This window comes from Chrysemys picta, chromosome 16 (genome assembly GCF_011386835.1).
Source record: "Chrysemys picta bellii isolate R12L10 chromosome 16, ASM1138683v2, whole genome shotgun sequence".
NCBI lineage: Eukaryota > Metazoa > Chordata > Testudines > Emydidae > Chrysemys > Chrysemys picta.
Window position 1 is genome coordinate 8,323,835 of NC_088806.1, and position 19,097 is coordinate 8,342,931.

The window sequence follows — 19,097 nt, forward strand, 5'->3', positions numbered from 1 at the left end:
AAGTATCCCTATCCAGTGGAACTCATGAACATACTGGAAATGGATATGAAAATGTTTTCATTTAAGAAAAAGACTTCTAAGGGGGTACTTGGATTTGAAGCAAGGACCCCTTGACCTGCAGTTGAATGTTCTATCACTGTGCTATATCCCCATGACAATATTATGTTGCAGTCAGTGATCTTAAGGACCTTGAAGGACAGACCCTGCTTCAGAGAGCTCCTGTTCCATTCCCAGACCATGGGTGGTTTTGAAAATGGGGTTTGATTTAACTTTATATATGCAGGTAAACAGCACAGCTTGCATATCCACAGCCGTGGTTTCTCCCACTGATGTATCTACTGCCTCTCAGGGAGGTGGATTAACTACACAGATGGGACAGCTTTCTCCCATCAGTATAGAGCTTCTTCATTAACATACTGCAGCAGCATCAGTGCAGCTGTGCCACTGCAGCATTTTGAATGTAGACTTGCCTAAGAGAAGCCAGTGTGGACTTCTGGGCTTACATTTTGCACCTTGGATGGTAAGACACCACATGGACTGCTATGCAGTTCTGTAAGTGTGTCCATGGCTGAACAGCAAGAATTCCTGGCCATTTCCCTTCTGGCTGAAGCATGATTAGAGTGTGTTTGTGGTTAATGAGGTTGCTGTAGATTGTTCCTTCCCTGCCATGAGAATTGAGACAGTCCCTTTCCCCAATATATTTTCAGCACCTCTATGATTCCAATAGCAGGTTTTCTCTGGGACACTGAGAGTTTTTGTGAAGTTGATGGTGCCTTTCTTTCCTCACACTGAAGTAAACTCAGATTTTTATTCCATCCTTGATGATTCATGGAGTAACAACATCAGCATGAAGAAAGAGGAGAGCCAATATCTCACTGTCAGGGGTGAAGGTGACCACGTCCCCTCTGTCTGACAATTGCCATTGCAGGAGACAAGGTTTCAATGGAATTGAGTGCCCTGGCTCAGAAAAGAGGGACAGAAAGATTTTCCTGTTCACGGATCTGTGCAAAGGAAATTGTGTCTGTGTGAAAATGAGAAAGGAAATGAAACGCCCACATGGTGGTGCCTAAGGCATAAGGGAACCCTATAGGATTGGAGTAGGATAAGTTCTCAAGCAGCATCTTTCTTACTTTGCCCATCTGTCAATTTTTATTATTATCAATGGAAATATTTTGTCATTGTGTTGTGTGTTTACAGAGAAATTGACATTCACCAACAAATATGTAATTCTTCCAAGCCTGCAATTGGCTAGCTTAGAAGGACCCATTCGCTCTCCCCAGACCCCATGCCAGACCTCTGCTCTCCATGCTGCCCACTTCCCACTCTGCTGGGATCCTTCCCTGATCTCCCCCCAGGCTTCTGGGATCCCCTCACCACACTGTCCATCTCCCCTGCTGACAGGATCCCTTCCCTTTCCTTTCATGGCCTGCCTCCCCTCTGAGCAAAAGCTCTGTACTGCTCCCACACCAGGAGTTGAACCTGCGGTATCTAGGTGAAAACCAGGAATCCTGCCCACTAGACCATATGGGACAGGTACTAATGGGCCCCCCCAAGCCAATCTCTTATGAGAGCAGCAGTGCCACTCAGCAGGGACTGGCACAGGGCTGCTTTAACCTTTGAGGAACTAAAGTTTTCCTTCTATCCATTCCCAGTGCCTGTGCTCAGGAAACAGAGATCGGGGCTACCAGATGCTGCACAGACCATGACTGAGATCGGGACCTCCTATTGTACTAGGTGCTGTACAAACCCTGGCCAACACTGGGACACCCATCAATTTCCCTAAGCCTCTGCTGCCCAACTTCTTCTGACTCAGGCTGAATTCCCTCTCAGCCTGGGACCAATCGCCCCAATTCAAAGTCTTTGACTTCTGGACGATCTTCCACATGTTGAAATGGGGGAGGCAAGCAGCCATGTGGTGGTGTCATCAACCCATATTTATATTTTCTCTCCAGATGCTAGAAAGATCCTTGCTGTGACATGGGGGTTAGGTAGCTCCCACGGTGTAGCGTGCCCTCGCTGAGAAGTCTCTGGGAGAGTGGATTCTTCTTGATGGTCCACCAACACATGTCTCATAGGTCCCGATGTTAGCTGCTCCTTTGTTGATACTGAAAAGCTAGCTGCGGGCCTTTCCCACTCACCCCATATTTTAGTAACAAACAGATAGCAGTAATTTGTAACTTCACATACAATGATAGTACATACAATCCAACAGGAGAATAATGTTCAATGGACCAAGACTTTTTCAGCAATACCTAACAAATCATGCTTTGTACAAAGCATATCATAATCATAGCACATCTGTGAACATGGGGGTCCAGGGTGCTACTTTGAGGTCCAGAGTGTCACACTCTGCCAAAGCCTTTTTCCACTAGCAGGGGCCTCTCTGTGCACAGAACTCCTAATAGCTGCATGTCTGCAGGCAGTGGAGAACTCTATTTTAGCATGTCTTTCTCAGTGAGCAGCCGCAGTGGTTCTTGCAAGGCCTCTAGAGAGGGACCTTTCAGAAGAGCTTGCTGAAGAGCCTTTTTAGGAACCAGGAGCTCCTGGCTTGGCCTGCCAGTTTTCCCTGGCTGAGCTGACTTTATATGTCGGGCTCCTTTTTTGGTATCTCTTTCTTCTAAACAGAAAAGACTTTCCTGGGAAATCTTGTTCAAGACAGAGAGAGCCTTCCTTGTGGCTAAGTCTTGGAATGCAGCAAATGACAAGTCTGGAGCTGATAAAGAGGTTACTGTTACTCAGAGTCAAACAGAGGTTGCTGTTGGGACCACAAGGCAGTGTACTAACCACTATACAATCACGTCTGCTAGCATGAAAAGAGTGCCTTTCTCACAGGAAATGATTTGGAATTTGGATGTGTTGTCTTGGAGCTTCAAGTGGAGCAGTTGCTAAGCACTTCCAGGAGGCAAGCACCATGGCTAAGCTGGCTAAAGCACCTCCCTAGTAAACAGAAGATCCTGGGTTCACCTCCCAGTGGTGCCTTAGTGTATACCTTTTGTCTCCTCTGCTCATCGTTTCCAATGTCTTTCTAGGAAATGGAAAAGACCTATGTAGGGAATCCAAGTAATTGCTCGTTAAGGAAAAGGCTTCTTGGCAGAGGAGCATTGAAAAGATTCAAATCATCAGCCTGTAGTTGATGAAAGGGCTATTGCATCAGCAAGGAGGTTGCCTCGGCAGTAATTGCTGTGATATGAGAGCCTGTGTCTTTTTTCTTTTTCTTTTTTGTTAATTAAAATATCAGATCCAGTAGAAAATACTATTATACAAAGCAAAATGAAATCACAGACAGAAATACCATTGTAAATACAAAAAAGGGAATAATGCAATTGCTAGTAAGTCACACGTTCCGGGCCAATTCTGTGTACTGAGTACCTGTTAAAAGCCCTGTGTGCTTACCAGAGACCTGGAGGAACTGATACAGTGCATTAACATGAAACTCAACTGCTCCCAGTTGCTGGTGGAAAACCCCTTCTTACCTAGAAACAAAGACCAGCAGAAGGGAATCAAGGCTTATCCTGCTCCCAGACCCCAGCCCACGCCCACCTCCACTCTGCTATTGACTCACTTTTTTTCCACCATGGTCAGCCATTCAACAGCCACATAAACTCGGTTAGCCACTGCTGCGGGGAACTGCCAGGAAGATGCTCCTGACAGCGGCTGTGCCAAATACGATCCAATGCTAAGGCATTGATTAGGTGCAGTGTGCCCTGTGACACCTGCCCACCATACAGCGGCCCCTGCTGAGCCCGCCCTTGCTTCAACTGCAGCTGGTTCTGCTGGCACCCCGTGGCTTGCCCTTGTTCGTCCAGGAACAAACCTCAGGCTAGCTATAAATAATCCTGTCCAACCAAGTCTGGCAAAAGCCGTCATGTAGCCAGAAATCCCCACACCTGCTGGGTAAAAAAACAAGCCACCAGAAAGTGGTACATAGTCTCAAGTGTACAAGAAGTTTTTGGAGAGTGTTGGGGATAATTTCCTGGTGAACTTAAACACAAAAAGGAAGCTTACAAAAAGTGAAAACTTGGACAGATGACTAGGGAGGAGTATAAAAATATTGCTCAAGCATGCAGGGGTGTAATCAGGAAGGCCAAAACACAACTGGAGTTGCAGCTAGCAAGGGATGTGAAGGGTAACAAAAAGGGTTTCTACAGGTATGTTAGCAATGAGAAAAGTATCAGGGAAAGTGTGGGACCCTTACTGAATGGGGGAGGCAACCTAGTGACAGATGATGTGGAAAAAGCTGACGTGCTCAATGCTTTTTTTGCCTTGGTCTTCACAGACAAGGTCAGCTCGCACACTGCTGTCCTGGGCAACACAGTATGGGGAGGAGGTGAGCAGCCCTCAGTGGTGAAAGAACAGGTTAAGGACTATTTAGAAAAGTTGGACATGCACAAGTCCATGGGCCCAGGTCTAAGGCATCCGAGTGTGCTGAAGGAATTGGCTGATGTGATTGCAGAGCCATTGGCCATTAACTTTGAAAACTTGTGGCAATCGGGGGAGGTCCCAGATGTTTGGAAAAAGGCAAACATAGTACCCATCTTTTAAAAAGGGAAGAAGGAGAACCTGGGGAACTACAGACCGTTTAGACTCACCTCAGTCCCTGGAAAAATCATGGAGCAGGTCCTCAGGGAAACCATTTTGAAGCACTTGGATAAGAAGAAGGTGATCAGGAACAGTCAACATGGATTCACCAAAGGCAAGTCATGCCTGACCAACCTGATTCCCTTCTATGATGAGATAACTGGCTCTGTGGATATGGAGAAAGCACTGGACATGATATATCTTGACTTTGGCAAAGCTTTTGATATGGTCTCCCACAGTATTCTTGCCAGCAAATTAAAAAAGTATAGATTGGATGAATGGAATATAAGGTGGTTAGAAAGCTGGCTAGATTCTCGGGCTCAATGAGTACTGATCAATGACTCAATGTCTAATTGGCAGCCAGTATCAAGCGGAGTGCCCCTGATATGCTTTGTACAAAGCATGACTTGTCACTCCTGGGTCCAGCTTTGTTCAACATCTTTCTTTATTAATGATCTGAATGAAGGGACAGATTTGACCATCAGCAAGCTCGCAGATGACACTAAGCTGTGGGGAGAGATTGATATGCTGAATGGTAGGGATAGTGTCCAGAGTGACCTAGACAAATTAGAGGATTGGGCCAAAAAAAAATCTGATGAGGTTCAACAAGGACAAGTGCAGAGTCCTGCACTTAGGATGGAAGACTCCCATGCACCACTCCAGGCTGGGGACCTACTTGCTAAGCAGCAGATCTGCAGAAAAGGACCTGAGGCTTACAGTGGATGAGAAGCTGGATATGAGTCAGCAGTGTGCCCTTGTTGCCAAGAAGGCTAACCGCATTTTGGGCTGCATTAGTAGGAGCATTGCCAGCAGATTGAGGGAAGTGATTATTCCCCTCTATTCAACATTGCTGAGGCCACATCTGGAGTATTGCATCTAGTTTTCGCCTCCACCCCCCCCCTCCCGCCCACTACAGAAAGGATGTAGGCAAATTGGAGAGAGTCCAGGGGAGGGCAATGAAAATGATCAGGGGGCTGGGGTACATGACTTACGAGGAGAGGCTGAGGGAACTGGGATTATTTAGTATGCAGAAGAGAAGAATGAGGGGGGATTTGATAGCTCCTTTCAACTACCTGAAAGGGGTTTCCAAAGAGGATGGATCTAGACTGTTGTCAGTGGTACCAGATGACAGAATAAGGAGTAATGGTCTCGAGTTGCAGTGGGGGGTTGTAGGTTGGATATTAGGAAACACTATTTCCCCAGAAGGGTGGTGAAGCACTGGAATGGGTTACCTAGGGAGGTGGTGGAATCTCCATCCTTAGAGGGTTATAAGGCCCGGCTCAACAAAGCCCTGGCTGGGATGATTTAGTTGGTGTTGGTCCTGCTTTGAGCAGGGAGTAGGACTAGATGACATCCTGAGGTCTCTTCCAACCCTGATTGAGGGTTAGAATAACATTTCCCAACAAATGGTAGGTTGAGCTAAGTGCAAATCCCTTTTATAATTCCCCCTGTCCAGTAGCCCTAGGGCATGTTCCAAACGTTGGATTCGAGCCGCTGAGTCAGCTTCCTGCAATGAGTTTCAGCCTTCCCAGAGGTAAAATTTGTGAGGGGCTCACCATTTTCAGATGTTCTTGTTTAATTCCCATCCATCCAATTCAAATGAGTGTGAAATTACTCATAGCAACATTCTTTTACCTACTTTGGTAAACTGAGAACAGTTAGCAAATGTTGTACTGAGATACCAGTCAGTGGGGAACAGAGTGATAATCATTTGTAAACCAATTGCATTAAGAACCACAGGTCTCTGGATGAGGGTAGACCACCATGGGGATGAGTGTGTCACAGACAATTTGGAAGGAGGTGGCAGAGTAGGGGGTGGAAGAGGTTTAATTAGGGTACATTTCCCCTTTGTCCCAAAAGGGGCAGCATGAAATGTCCAATTAAAAGAGGGTGTCATGCCTGAAGAATTTACAATATCCACCAAAATAACAGTAATAACAAGATAAACAACAAAAACAGAACAAAATTTTTTGTTGCGACAGTAGACCCATGGTGTTCTGGGTTGTTCTTCCACTGGCGCCAGCTTCCCATAAAGTGTCTGAAAAACAAAATAAACATTTCCCAGCCCCTTGGTGGGGACAGATTTTGCTTAAAAATACCCCTTTCTTTTTACTTTTTTTGCTGACTGTAGGAAAACAGAAGAATCGCCTTTATATTTTTTTTGTTTTATACAAAGGATACTTGCTGCATATCTAGGCAGAGTAGGCATGTCTATGCAAACACGATCTGTTTCTGAAGTCTTTCCCCCAGCTCATCACTAGATGTGAAGGGGGGAGGTCATTCAGACCCTCCTTACACTTAGGCCTGGTCTACACTACAGGGTTTGGTCGAATTTAGCCAAGTTAGGTCGATTTTCAAATGAATGCATCCACATAACCAACCCCATTCCATCAACTTAAAGGGCTCTTTAAATCGACTTCTGTACTCCTCCCCTCACCGGGGAGGAGCACTAAAATTGACCTTGCTGGGTCGAATTTGGGGTAGTTTGGCTGCAAATCGATGGTATTGGCCTCCGGGAGCTATCCCAGAGTGCTCCAATGTGACCGCTCTGGACAGCATTTGAACTCCGATGCATTAGCCAGGTACACTTAGGCCTGGGCTACACTAGCGGGGGGGGTTGAACTAAGATACTCAACTTCAGCTACGCTATTCGCTAGTTCGACTTACCTGGCCGTCCTGACGGTGATGAGTCGACCGCTGAGGCTCCCCTGTTGACTCTGCTTACTCCTCCTGCCAAGGTGGAGTACAGGCATCGATTCGGGGATCGATTTATCATGTCTAGACAAGACGTGATAAATCAATCCCCGATACATCAAACATTACCCGCCAATCCGGCGGATAGTATAGATGTACCCTTAGAATACATTTCTCTTGTGATAAAGATTGCAGCATGGCTGGCCTGGGTGATCTGACTTGGGCTCATGGAGCTAAAGCTGTGGGACTAAAAACTGTGGTGGAGATATTTGTGTTCACACTGAAGCCTGGGTTCGGAAACCCTCACCCCTCCTGGGGTCTCAGTGGCTTAAGCCCATATGTCTGCACTGTCATTTTATAGTCTTGCAGCCCAAGCCCCATAAGCCTGAGTCAGCTGACCCGGGCTTTGAGAAAAGTGCCCTGGGTGTTTTAATCACAGGGTAGACATAATGTTAGGATACGTCTACAGTGCAATGAAACACCCACGGCTGGCCTGTGTGACTTTATTCCAGGACAGTGGCTTGGGCTGTAAAGCTGCAGTGTACGTGTCTTGGCTCAGGTTCAGAACCTTACTATAGGAGCCCAGAAGGTTGGGAGAGAGTTTAGTCAGTGGAAATGTTAAAACTGTAGTGAAGTATTACCCTGGACTCAATGGCATTTCTCCATTGGTCTGTTTGCTTTGGGGCAGTGGCAAAAACACGTCCTCCTGCACTAGTTATTTCAAAGGGTGATTTTTGATTTTCATTCTCAGACACGGTGCACAAAGCAGGACTCACCCCTCAACATAAACTAAACAAGCAGCCCACAGATTCTGGCAGCCATTTGGTGTGAGAGTTCACACCTGCCCCTGTCCCAGAGGGAGGGAGTCATCTGTGAGGGGACTGGACCACTCATCTATCAGCTCTTAACATACAAACTTTCAGTAACTCTATTATCAGTGCCAGTGAGTGTAATTTAAACCACAAGAATAGACATACTGGGCTAAACCAAAGGTGAATCTAACTCTGTATTTTGTTTTCTGACAGCAACGAGTACCAGGAGCCTCAAAAGCCACTGAACACAGCACCACAGGGAGTAGAACCCAGGATCTCCTGTTTACAAGGCAGGTGCTTTAGCCAGCTAAGCCATGGTGTCTGCCCACACCTGACTTCCTAGCAACCCCCACTAGGCCCTGACAAGTGTTGCTTGTGTTTGGATTCTGTAAAGCAGAGGAGCAGGTGAAGATTTACTCCCAAGGTGTGTGTGATTCTTTGTACAGGTCTATGCTACAAAAATAGGTTGGTGTAACTACATTACTTAGTGGTGTAAAAAAATTACCACCACCCCAAGCAATGCAGTTATATCAACCTAATCCTGTTGTAAATAGCACTGTGTCAACAGGACGACTTCTTCCCACCCCACTCTGCCTCTTGTCTGAGGGCTGCTGGTCTGCCTTTCGCTTACTCCTCTCCTCCCCCGAGGCCTACTTGCCTGCTGCTTGTGCCACTCCACCCCCTACCCCAAGGTCTACCCATCACCCACACCTCTCTGCCCCTCCCCTGAGGCACCTGCCCTGTCTGCCGCTCAAACCTCTCTGCCCCTCCCCTGAGACCTGCCCTGCCCTGCCCAGCCCAGCCCTCCCCAGCCCTGCCCACCACTTTCTTCATGCTGCTGTTGTTATTCCATGAAACATCAAGGATGGAATAAAACGCTGAGTTTGCTCCAAGGTGAGGAAAGAAAGGAGCCAACAACCCCCTGGCAAAGCTCAGTGCCCCATAGACAACCTGCCCCCTGCTATTGCAATCACTGATGCACTGGAGATATGATGGGAAAGGGACTGTCTGAATTATCAAGGCAGGAAACGGACAACAATCTACAGCAACATGATTAACCACAAACACACTCTCATCATGCTCCAGCTGGTAGGGAAAAGAGCAGGAATTCTTGCTGTTCAGCCACAGACACACTTACACAATGGCACAGCAGTGAGCGTGCTGTGGAAGCTGGTCTGAGGAAACAATTGGAAATGACCATTCAGTGAGAACAGAACTAGAGTGTAGTTAGAAAGCTGCATAAAACAAGTAGTTGTGGCTGAGTGGTTAAGGTGATGGGCTAACAATCCATGGGGGCCTCCCTGTGCAGGTTTGAAATCTGCCAGCTATGGAGGAAATTGTGGCTCTTTACTTTCAAAGCCTGAGCATCCTTGGTGCCAATGGGAGGTGGGTCTTGTCTCTCTCTCAGGCTATGTCTACACTACAGAGTTATGCTGCTTTTGTTAAAGCATTTTAATTAAACGGCAGTTGCATGTCACTAGGTCACCACAGCATATCCACACTAGTGGCTCTTTGATCGCCACAGAGAGCAGTGCACTGTGGGTAGCTATCCCACTGTGCAGCCGGCCACAGGGTGCTTTGGGAAGGGTTTGCAATGCCTCATGGGCTGGTACAGCAGCACATGATGCAGGTTTCTCTATCCCATTGTTCCTTGGGCATCCTACTAGATTGCCATCTGCTTTTGAACTGCAGTACGTTTGGTGGGCAGAAAGTGTGTGAGTGTGGGGGGGAGACAGTGTGTGTGTTGCGGGAGTGTGTGTGTTGTGGAAGAGTGAGTGTGTGGGCACACTGTCTCTAAGTTCAGACAGCTGTGGGAAGCAATGAGTCCTGAGTCAGGGGGAGGGGTACAGCCCCGACCTCAGCCCCCACTTTCCTCACTAGCTCAGCACAGCACAGCACAGCGGTCTCTCTCTCACACATACACACACACACTGCTGCTTGCCTAGCTCTGTGTCAGGGGTGCCGGAACAAGGGGGTTTAGAGGGCCATGGCCGCACCACTTTTTACCTGCCATAAGGACGAACAACGGGAGGGGGACAAGGTGGAGTCTTGGGGGGAAAAGGTGTTCTGTGGGTGTGGCCTCAGGGGAAGGGGTAGGACGAGGCATCAGGGAGAAGGGGTAGTGTGGGGTTGGGGCTTCAGGGAGAAGGGGTGGAGTGAGTGAGGGGCTCTCGGGAAGGGGCATCATGGGGGCACCACAGTTCAGACACCGATGCCCCCCACACTATGAGGAAGCTCCCGCCTCCTGCTCTGTGTTCGCTGTGTGGGAGAAAGCAGCATTCCACGGTAGTGATTTGCTCCTTGACGCTGGAGCAGAGCAGCTCAGTTCTGCTCAGCTGTCAGAACTTCTTGGATCTATGCAAGGGGAGGGGCCCATGCCTCTGTAGCAGGAATGCAGGCCAGCCGAGTTGACGGTGGCCATTGTGGGATACTGGTGGAGGCCAGTTATGGTGATATAATGACCAGCAGCATTTACACTGACACTTTGTCGATTTAGGTCTGTTGCAAAAAGCTCTAGGCCTCTCATTGAGGTGGTTTTATTTTGTCACCAAAACAGGGCAGTTTTGTCTTCAGACGTGGTATTGCAGTGTGTACACCAGCCAAAAGCTGGTGACCAAGGGAGCATAGTGTGATTTTCACACACCTGAGCAAAATAATTCTACTGAAATAACTTTGTAGTGCAGACCTGGCCAAAGATTCACACACACACAGATTGCAAGGAGAACTTCACCTGCGCCTCTGCTTTCCAGAATCCAAACACAAGCAAAGCTTGTCAGGCCCAGGTGGGGTCTGGCAAGAAGTCAGGTGTGGGCAGACACCATGCTTTAGCCATTAGCAGGCACCATGGCTTAGCTGGCTAAAGCACCTGTTTAGTAAATGGGAGTTCCTGGGTTCAACTCCCAATGGTGCCTTGTTGTGTGGCTTTTGGGGCACCTGATATTGGCTACTGTCAGAGAACAAAATACAGAGCTAGATGGACCTTTGTTCTAGCCCAGTGTGGTTGTTCTTATGGTTTAAATTACACTTATGGGCACTGATAATAGAGTTACTGAAAGTTTGGGAGTTAAGAGCTGATAGGTCAGTGTTCCAAGCCCATCGTAGATGACTCCCTCCCTCTGGGACAGGGGCAGGTCTGGGCTCTCACACCAAATGGCTCATTGTGGCTGCCAGAATCTGTGGGCAGTTCATTTAGTTTATGTCGAGGGTTGAGTCCTGCTTTGTGCACCATGTCTGAGAATGAAAATCATAAACCACCCTTTGAAATAAATGCAGCAGGACGTGTTATTGTCCCTGCCCCAAAGCAGACAGATCAGTGGAGAAATTCCATTGAGTCCACGGTAATACTCCACTGCCATTTTACCTTTTTTGCTTGCTAAACTCCCTCCCAACCTTGTGGGGTCCCAGAGACCAGTATTGAGCCTGAGCTGAGATGTCTACACTGCAAATTTACCACCCCATGGCCCAAGCCCTGGGAGCCTGAGCTGGCAGGGGGCAGCCCTGGGTGTTTCACTGCAGTGTGGACATACCCTAACATTATGTCTACTGTGTCATAAACACACCCAAGTCACTATTCTGAAACCCTGGGTCTTTTGATTCAGGATTGTGGGGCTTGTGTTGCAGGGTTATAAAATTACAGTGTAGACCCTTAGGCTTCAGCCCAGCCTCTGAGATCCCACGAGGGGTGAGGGTCTCCGAGCCTGGGCTCCAGTCTGAGCCCAAATGTCTACACTGCAGCTTTTAGCCTCACAACCTGAGCCCCAGGAGCCAAAGTCAGATAATCCAGGCCAGACGGGCCACAGGGCTTTTATCACAGTATAGATGCAGTCTCAGGGTCTGGCTACATTGCAATGTAAGCCCAGGGTAAGTAGAAGTCATGTCAGCAGCCCCAACACATAAAGATAAACCACAAGGAAAAGAGCCACCCCAAATAAGCTGGGCAGTGTCCTTTTCCTTCAGGTTCTTAAATCCAGCAACCAAAAATCCTTTAAAGTGAGCCATCCCCTCTCTGCACCCCAGTCAAAGTTGTTGTCCTTAGTCAGTGAAAGCCCAGAAGTACATCTGTAGAATTCACCTCCCATCCTGGGTGGAAAAGGGGGAAAATAAGAAGGCACCATACTTGCATCTGATGAAGTGGACATTCACCCATGAAACCTTATGCTCCAATACTTCTGTTAATCTTAAAGGTACTACAGGACCCTCTGTTGCTTTTTACATACTCATCATGTTGTCTAGAAACTCACTCATCCCTCCACAGCCACCCTGTCCTAAAGTTGGTCTAACACCTAAATTTTAGTATTAAGACCCAGACCCCAGCCCACTTGGTTTTGGAACCCATGTCATCTGCCTAGCAAGTGCTATTCAGTTGAGGGTGAGTTCCACAATCAGGGTCTGCCAAGCACAGTTCTGCTGCCCTCGATTCACACAACAAGGATAAAAACCCTTTATTATTCCTGCCACAATAACAAGGAGACTGGGAATCCAACACCAGCCCAAAGTGATAATTTCAGCAAGCAATCCCATCATGCTGAGCACCTAGACAGGGTGCCAAGTATCAGAAGGGTAGCCTTGTTAGACTGGATCTGTAAAAAGTGACAAAGAGTCCTGTGGCACCTTATAGACTAAAAGACGTATAGGAGCATAAGCTTTCATGGGTGAATACCCTCTTCGTCAGATGAATGTAGTGGAATTTTCCAGAGGGAGGTATAAATATGCAGGCAAGAATCAGTCTAGAGATAATGAAGTTAGTTCAATCAGGGAGGATGATGCCCTCTTCTAGCAGTTGAGGTGTGAACACCAAGGGAGGAGAAACTGCTTTTGTAGATGACTAGTCACTCACAGGGTGTGTGTGCCCATGCAAATGAGATCTGCTCCTGAAGTCCTCTTCCACAGTTCATCACTAGATGTCAGGGGAGAGCTCATTCAGACCCTGCTTACATATTTAATATAGAAATTTCCAACATACTGTAAAATCCACATGCAGACTCATATACAAAACCTTGAAAGAAAAATTTCCTGAGAGTGTGTGCAGCACCTGCTGTTGGAGGAAAGGAGGGAGCTGTGGGTTGGGATTGAGGGGCACTGGGAATAGGAAGGGCTGTGGGTTGGGATTGAGGAGCAGTGTGAGGAAGAGGGGGCTGTGGATTGGGATTAAGGGGCACTTGGAATAGGAGGAGGCTGTGGGTTGGGACAGAGGAGAAAGGTGAAGAGGAGTAGGCTCTGGTTGGGAGTGAGGAGCAGTGTGCATAGGAGGGCCTGTGGGTTGGGACTAAGGGGCACTGCGAACAGAGGGGACATGGGTTCGGGCTGAAGAGCATCCTCATTTGGGGATCCAGCAGGACAGGGGAAGGCAGCAGGTGATTCTAATTCCTTAGGGATATTCTGTGTGTTTGTGTGTGTGTGCAGGGGAGGAACATGCTATATGCCCAGAGGCCTTTATTCCTCCAGCCTGCAAGGACATAGGGGATGTCTGGAAGTTGCCCCTTCAATCCCACACACACAAAGGCCCTTCTAAGGAAAGGCAAAATCCTGAAGAGAAAAAGTAACATTGAAGAGGACTCCAGAAAGACAGATTTTTAAGATCTTGAAGAGTAATTTATCACCTGAGCAGGGACTTGAACCCTGGACCCTCAGATTAAAAGTCTGATGCTCTACCAACTGAGCTAGCCAGGCTCACAAAGTAAAAAAAAAGGCAAGTTGGGGCAGAGGAGAAACTAGTCAAGAAAAAGCGAGCAGGAAACAATAGGGGAAACCCGCTGCTCTCTCTTTCTCTTCCCAACCTTAGCCAGGCTTGGTATTAGTGCTTGTTAAAAAGAGGGGGAAATATCAACATGTATCAGCCTTTCATAGCTGTACAAGAATCAGGCACAATACAGAGGTACCCATCTGCAAGTGCCAAATGTTTGGATTGGCGAATGCAACCTGTAGAAGTCCAGGGCACACTGGGATATAGAGCCAAGTGTACATCATCATCATTATTTCAAAGGTATAATAATAATGATAGGAAGGTTCACAATTGACTAAGTAGTTACATACAAAGGTGTACATTTAGCAGTATACATTGGTAAATTCTGGCTCCTTCTCATGCTCAGGTTGGCCACCCCGGTCTAGATGTAGAAGTTACAAAATTTAAACTTGAAAGAGGGGCCAATTTTCCCATCATTTCACACCTTTACATCCAAACACGATGACTTTCTGAATGAACCCTCCTCCTTCAGCCAGAAGATTTTGGGGTGAATGTAGGAGTCACTGCATAAAATTCTCTGGACTCTGTTATGAATCAGGTGAGAGCAGAGATACATAGTGATCTAGTCTGGCTGTAAAATCTATATATCAACACCAAATATGATTTTAAATTAGTCCTCAGAAACGACTGTTCCCCACCCAGATCCAAGCTAAGGGCTCTCCAAGGAAGGGGGCTCCTTAGGAAGGAAAGAAGAAAGATGTCCTTCTCTCCCTGGAGGAATTGGGCTCTGCGCTTTGGACAGAAAGGAGGGGAAGAAAATGGTTACAAGATGGCAGCAGAACCTAAGAAATGAAACACAACAGGCTTCTGTGCACATTGATTCTGAACAGTGAACAAACCTGACTCCCGTATCATGAAAAGCCAAAAAGCCATTCCTTTCTATGACCGAGTATACTAGGAGAAAAGAGTTCCAATAATTCCTGCCCATTTACTTTTGAATTATTTTACATTATAAAGAAAATCGTAACAAAATTAGTCTGAATTTGAGCTGCCTGTTATTAAAAGCTGGTTCCCCAATTCAGTTCCAACTGCTGTGCTAGAAACATCCCCAGGTGCCTACTCACCCCAGGAAGAGGAAAAAGAGAAACCCCCACTCGGCACTGCCCTTGCCTCCAGGCTGCTGTCCAAGGTGCGTGTGGGGACTTATTGTTTTCTGCTGAGGAGGGAGCCAGTATAGGCCTCTGGTGCTGTGCTCCTAGTATCTGCCCAGCCCAGGTTGTCCTGTGCCTCAGCTGCTGCTCCCTGCATGCTCTAGAGTCAAACATGCAGGGACCCCAGGGGAACAGAGGCTGGGACAGGGCAGCAGCCTGGGTTGGGCTGGGAAGTTGCTGGGAGTTCTCGTTCACTGAGAACAGGTCTGGCTGCCTTCTCAACAGCACACAAATCAATTCCATGTCCCCTCCCCAGAAAAATCAGCCTGGAGCCAAGGGCAGCATGGGACAATTCCCTTTAGTTCCCACCGAGGCATGAGAGAACCCAGGGCATTTCTAGCAGAGCTTAAGGAACTGGCCTTTAACAACAGGCAGTTCAAGTTTAAGCTAAGTGTTTTTAATAATTTTTACAACATTAAATAACCCTTCAATCATATTGTCACCATCCATAAAATTGCTTCAGCCTTATAGGTTCCCAAGTGCAAAACTAAACATCTCTTCAAATACAAGGGAATGGAGATTAGTCAGTGTTCAGAGTCATCCCACATAAAAGAACCATGTTGTGGTACATACTGGCCCCATCATGTGGCCATTCCTTCTCTGTCCTGTCTGTTAAAATTTTGGTATTTTGCACAGAAACTTTCTTTCCTCCGGAGAGACCTGGGAACCAGGGCTGCCAGCTAGACAAACACCTTTAAGAGGAGGTGTAACCTGCCAAAAAATCATCTCCCTTCTTCAGTTCAGTGACAGCCTGAAATGTTACTTATCCCAGCAGAGATGGAGGACTGAAAGCAGATACATCAAACCCCTGTGTAGCTAGCAGGAATGAACACAAACACTGCCTTGTATCTGAAGAGATGTTTAGTTTTACCCTTGGTAAACTACAAGACTAAAGGGAAAGATGGTGGTGCGAGATATAAAGAGTGAAACATGAAACAATCATCATAATTATGCCCATATTGACTGCAAAATCTTTCTATATTCTTCTTATTATCATGAATGTACTATTTTCTCTGGAGTCTAGACATTGACTATACCTTTACCAAGAAATGTGGATCTTGATAAAATAATTGACTACCCCTGGTTAAGGCAATGGACTTGACACCCACTTGAGTGTCCCCACGCAGTTTCAAGTACTAACAACAGTGGCTGCCTTTTAGCCATGGTTTTTAATCAGTGCAATAAATTTATACGAACCCCTGTAAAATCATTTCCCAGCCCGAGTCCTTCACCCACATTCCTTATGGCACTGGGTCACCATGTGGACATTTCATTTCCCTCCTCAATTTCACACACAGACACAATTTCCTTTGCACAGATCCATGAACAGCAAAACCTCCCTGTGTCTCTTGTCTGAGCCAGGGCTTTCAATTGTATTGTAACCTTCTCTCCTGCAATGGCAATGGTCAGACAGAGGGGATGTGGCCACCTTCACCTCTGACAGTGAGATATAGGCTCAGCTCTTTCTTTCTGCTGCTGTTGTTAGTCCATGAAACATCAAGGGTGGAATGCAAGGCTGAGTTCATGCACCAATCCCCTGAAAAATTTCAGTGCCCCATAGAAATCCTGACCCCTGCTATTGGAATGATATGCTAAAGATTTGAATAGGAAAGGGACTGTCTGAATTGTCAAAGTGGGGAGTGAACGACAATCTATAGCAATGTCATTACCCACAAACACACTCTAATCATGCTCCAGCCGGAAGGGAAATGGCCAGGAATTCTTGCTGTTCAGCCATGGACACACTTACACTAATGCACAGCTGTGAGTGTGCTGGGGGAGTTGGTCTGAGCAAGCAATTTAAAGTGACAATTCTGTGAGAACAGAATCATTGTGTAGTAAAGCAGCTATATATTGAGTAGTTGTGGCTGAGTGGTTAAGGTAATAGATTAGAAATCCATTGCAGTCTTCTACACACAGATTCAAATCCTGCCAGCTATGGGAATGTTAGTGTATTGTAATTGCTGTTGTCTTAGTGCTGGGGATCCATGGTGCTAAACTGGAGCAAGATCCCCTTAGGCTGGCTACACTTAAAATACTGTTGTGACACTGCTACAGGACTTTGGAGTAGACAGTTGCTGCAGTCAGTGGAGGAGTTTTCCATCCCTCTAATAGCTACATTGACAGAAAAATCTTTCCTTTCATTTAGCACTATCTAACTGGGGTTTAGGTCAGCTTAACTATACTGGTTTGGGGTGTATGGATTTTTCACACCCTGAAAGATATACTTGTTAGAGGGTTTATCCCTTCACCCTCCCATTCCCTGGTCCTTCTCGCATGAACAGAAAGCAGCAATACCCCAAGTTCAAAGGTGCAAACAATTCAATGTTTATTGGGGTAATCTTCCAGCAAGCAATGATTCCAATTTCCTTCCTCAGTATCCCCCTTCCCAGCTCTGACACCACAGAGCCTTGCCTGTGTCCCTCTTCCCATTCCACCCCCTTAGCAAAACATAACTCCAATTCACCCCCACACTTCCTTCTTGACTGCAGGCTGTGAAAGTGAAATGAATTATATTAAAGAAATAGAATGAATTAAAGAATGCTGTATGTACCTTTAAGTAGAAATGAGAAATGCTGCAAGCCGGGGGGGGGGGGCAGGAAAGCAGACATTAACTGCTTAACTTGCCACTTAAGGGCAATTGGTGAAGCATTAGCCTTAGATCGATAAGAGTTAACAAGGAAGCAGGATATGCATATTATGCTCCATGCATATTTTACAATTTTGCTCTCTCTGTCCCTTTGTTTAGTTTGCACCCTTTTATCTGTATAAATAAGACTGTTTGAATCTTGCATGGAGGCTCACATTATCTGAATGTATTAGCAGAGCGCTGTGCTAATAAAACAGAGTGGTCTAACAAACTATGAGTCCTGAGTCTAACTTTGACAAGGCTATATAGTAAAACTTGAGTTCTGCTTAGGTATACCTTAACCAATCATTTTATTGAAATTTAACTAACCAATCCTAACATATTGTAACATGATTATCTAACCAATTATATCACACCACCTTAATTGGTTTACACCCAATAAATTAATTATACAGCAGACAGAAACAATCACAAAACCAGACAGAGATAATACAGACAAACAATAGGGAAGTGGGGACTACAGTGATAGAACAACAAAGCAATGAGGAATATCACACCCTAGCTATTGATAAGTGAGTTCTTGCCAGACAGGATGTTATAGTGGTAGAGGTTGTGGGTGGTTGTTGCTTAATTGTCTGGCCCACATGGCAGCATTTTGAGGTTCACCATTACTATCTCAGAATGCTAGCAACCATCTTTTGTTCACTTAAAATGTGAGCAGGGTGATTACAACACCTCAGAACTCATGGAGCTCCAGGAAACCTGTAACTTTAAGTCTGGGTGAGTGTGTCTAAAAATCAGCTGTGCCATAGAAGGTTTTTAAGAGTTGAAAGAGATGCACCATCTCAACCTCCCTAAAGAGTTCATCAAATATTAATGAAAACTAGGGTTGTTAGGTCATACTCTCTGTACTATTAGGATGGTGGAGTGGTCTAAAGTCCCATTTTTAAAACTCTTTTTTCCTATCTCTTGGGTGTTCTGTTCTGATCTCTGCATAGAGATGTGGTTTCAAATCCCACTCCTAACATGACCATTTTCTTCTATCTGGAGAAAATGGCTTCACTTCAATCTCCTTTGGAACAATAGAACTCCATTTGCTTAGCATTTCTATTACAGTAGTTGTGAGAGAAGTTCCAAATCAGGGGGAAACACTGCCTTTTCTCTCTACCAATCAATTTTTGTCTTCGTTCATTCCAAGCCATTTTCTCAAATACATCCATATTTCCCACACTTTTTTGTTTAGTGTTCTTTGCTTTTATGAAACTTTAGGGTCATCATTTAATTGCCACACAACTGTACTTATGAAGTAAAGTGAAACACAACATTGTTTTGATATTTTTGCAGAAGAGTTTTGCTTTCTAACCTGGAAATGAACAGGGGCTACCTGAGGGGGACAATGCTACTCCCTTTTCTTGACTTACCCAAACACATACGCTCTTGATGCCCTTTATTTCCCTGTTCTTCAAAGGGAAATCAGCTAGTGTAGTGGCTACTGAGAAAGCCATAGAAAAGGCCCCCCAAAGCACCAG

General features: G+C 46.2%; 1 protein-coding gene and 1 non-coding gene across 2 annotated transcripts in view; both read right to left on the reverse strand.

The window, feature by feature from the left end:
• Positions 1-5,514: 5,514 nt before the first annotated feature.
• The window catches only part of LOC101938535 (zinc finger protein 501-like), a 59,820-nt gene continuing 46,237 nt past the window's right edge, over positions 5,515-19,097 (reverse strand). Inside the window, exons 7-8 of the mRNA XM_065569942.1 lie at positions 7,246-7,308; positions 5,515-6,616 (exon numbers count right to left, since the gene is read on the reverse strand). Coding sequence (XP_065426014.1) covers positions 6,459-6,616; positions 7,246-7,308 — 221 coding nt within the window. The 3' untranslated portion in view covers positions 5,515-6,458. The remainder of the gene's footprint in view (positions 6,617-7,245; positions 7,309-19,097) is intronic.
• Positions 13,682-13,754, reverse strand: TRNAK-UUU (transfer RNA lysine (anticodon UUU)). Its single transcript has one exon. It is a non-coding gene; the product is annotated as a tRNA-Lys (tRNA).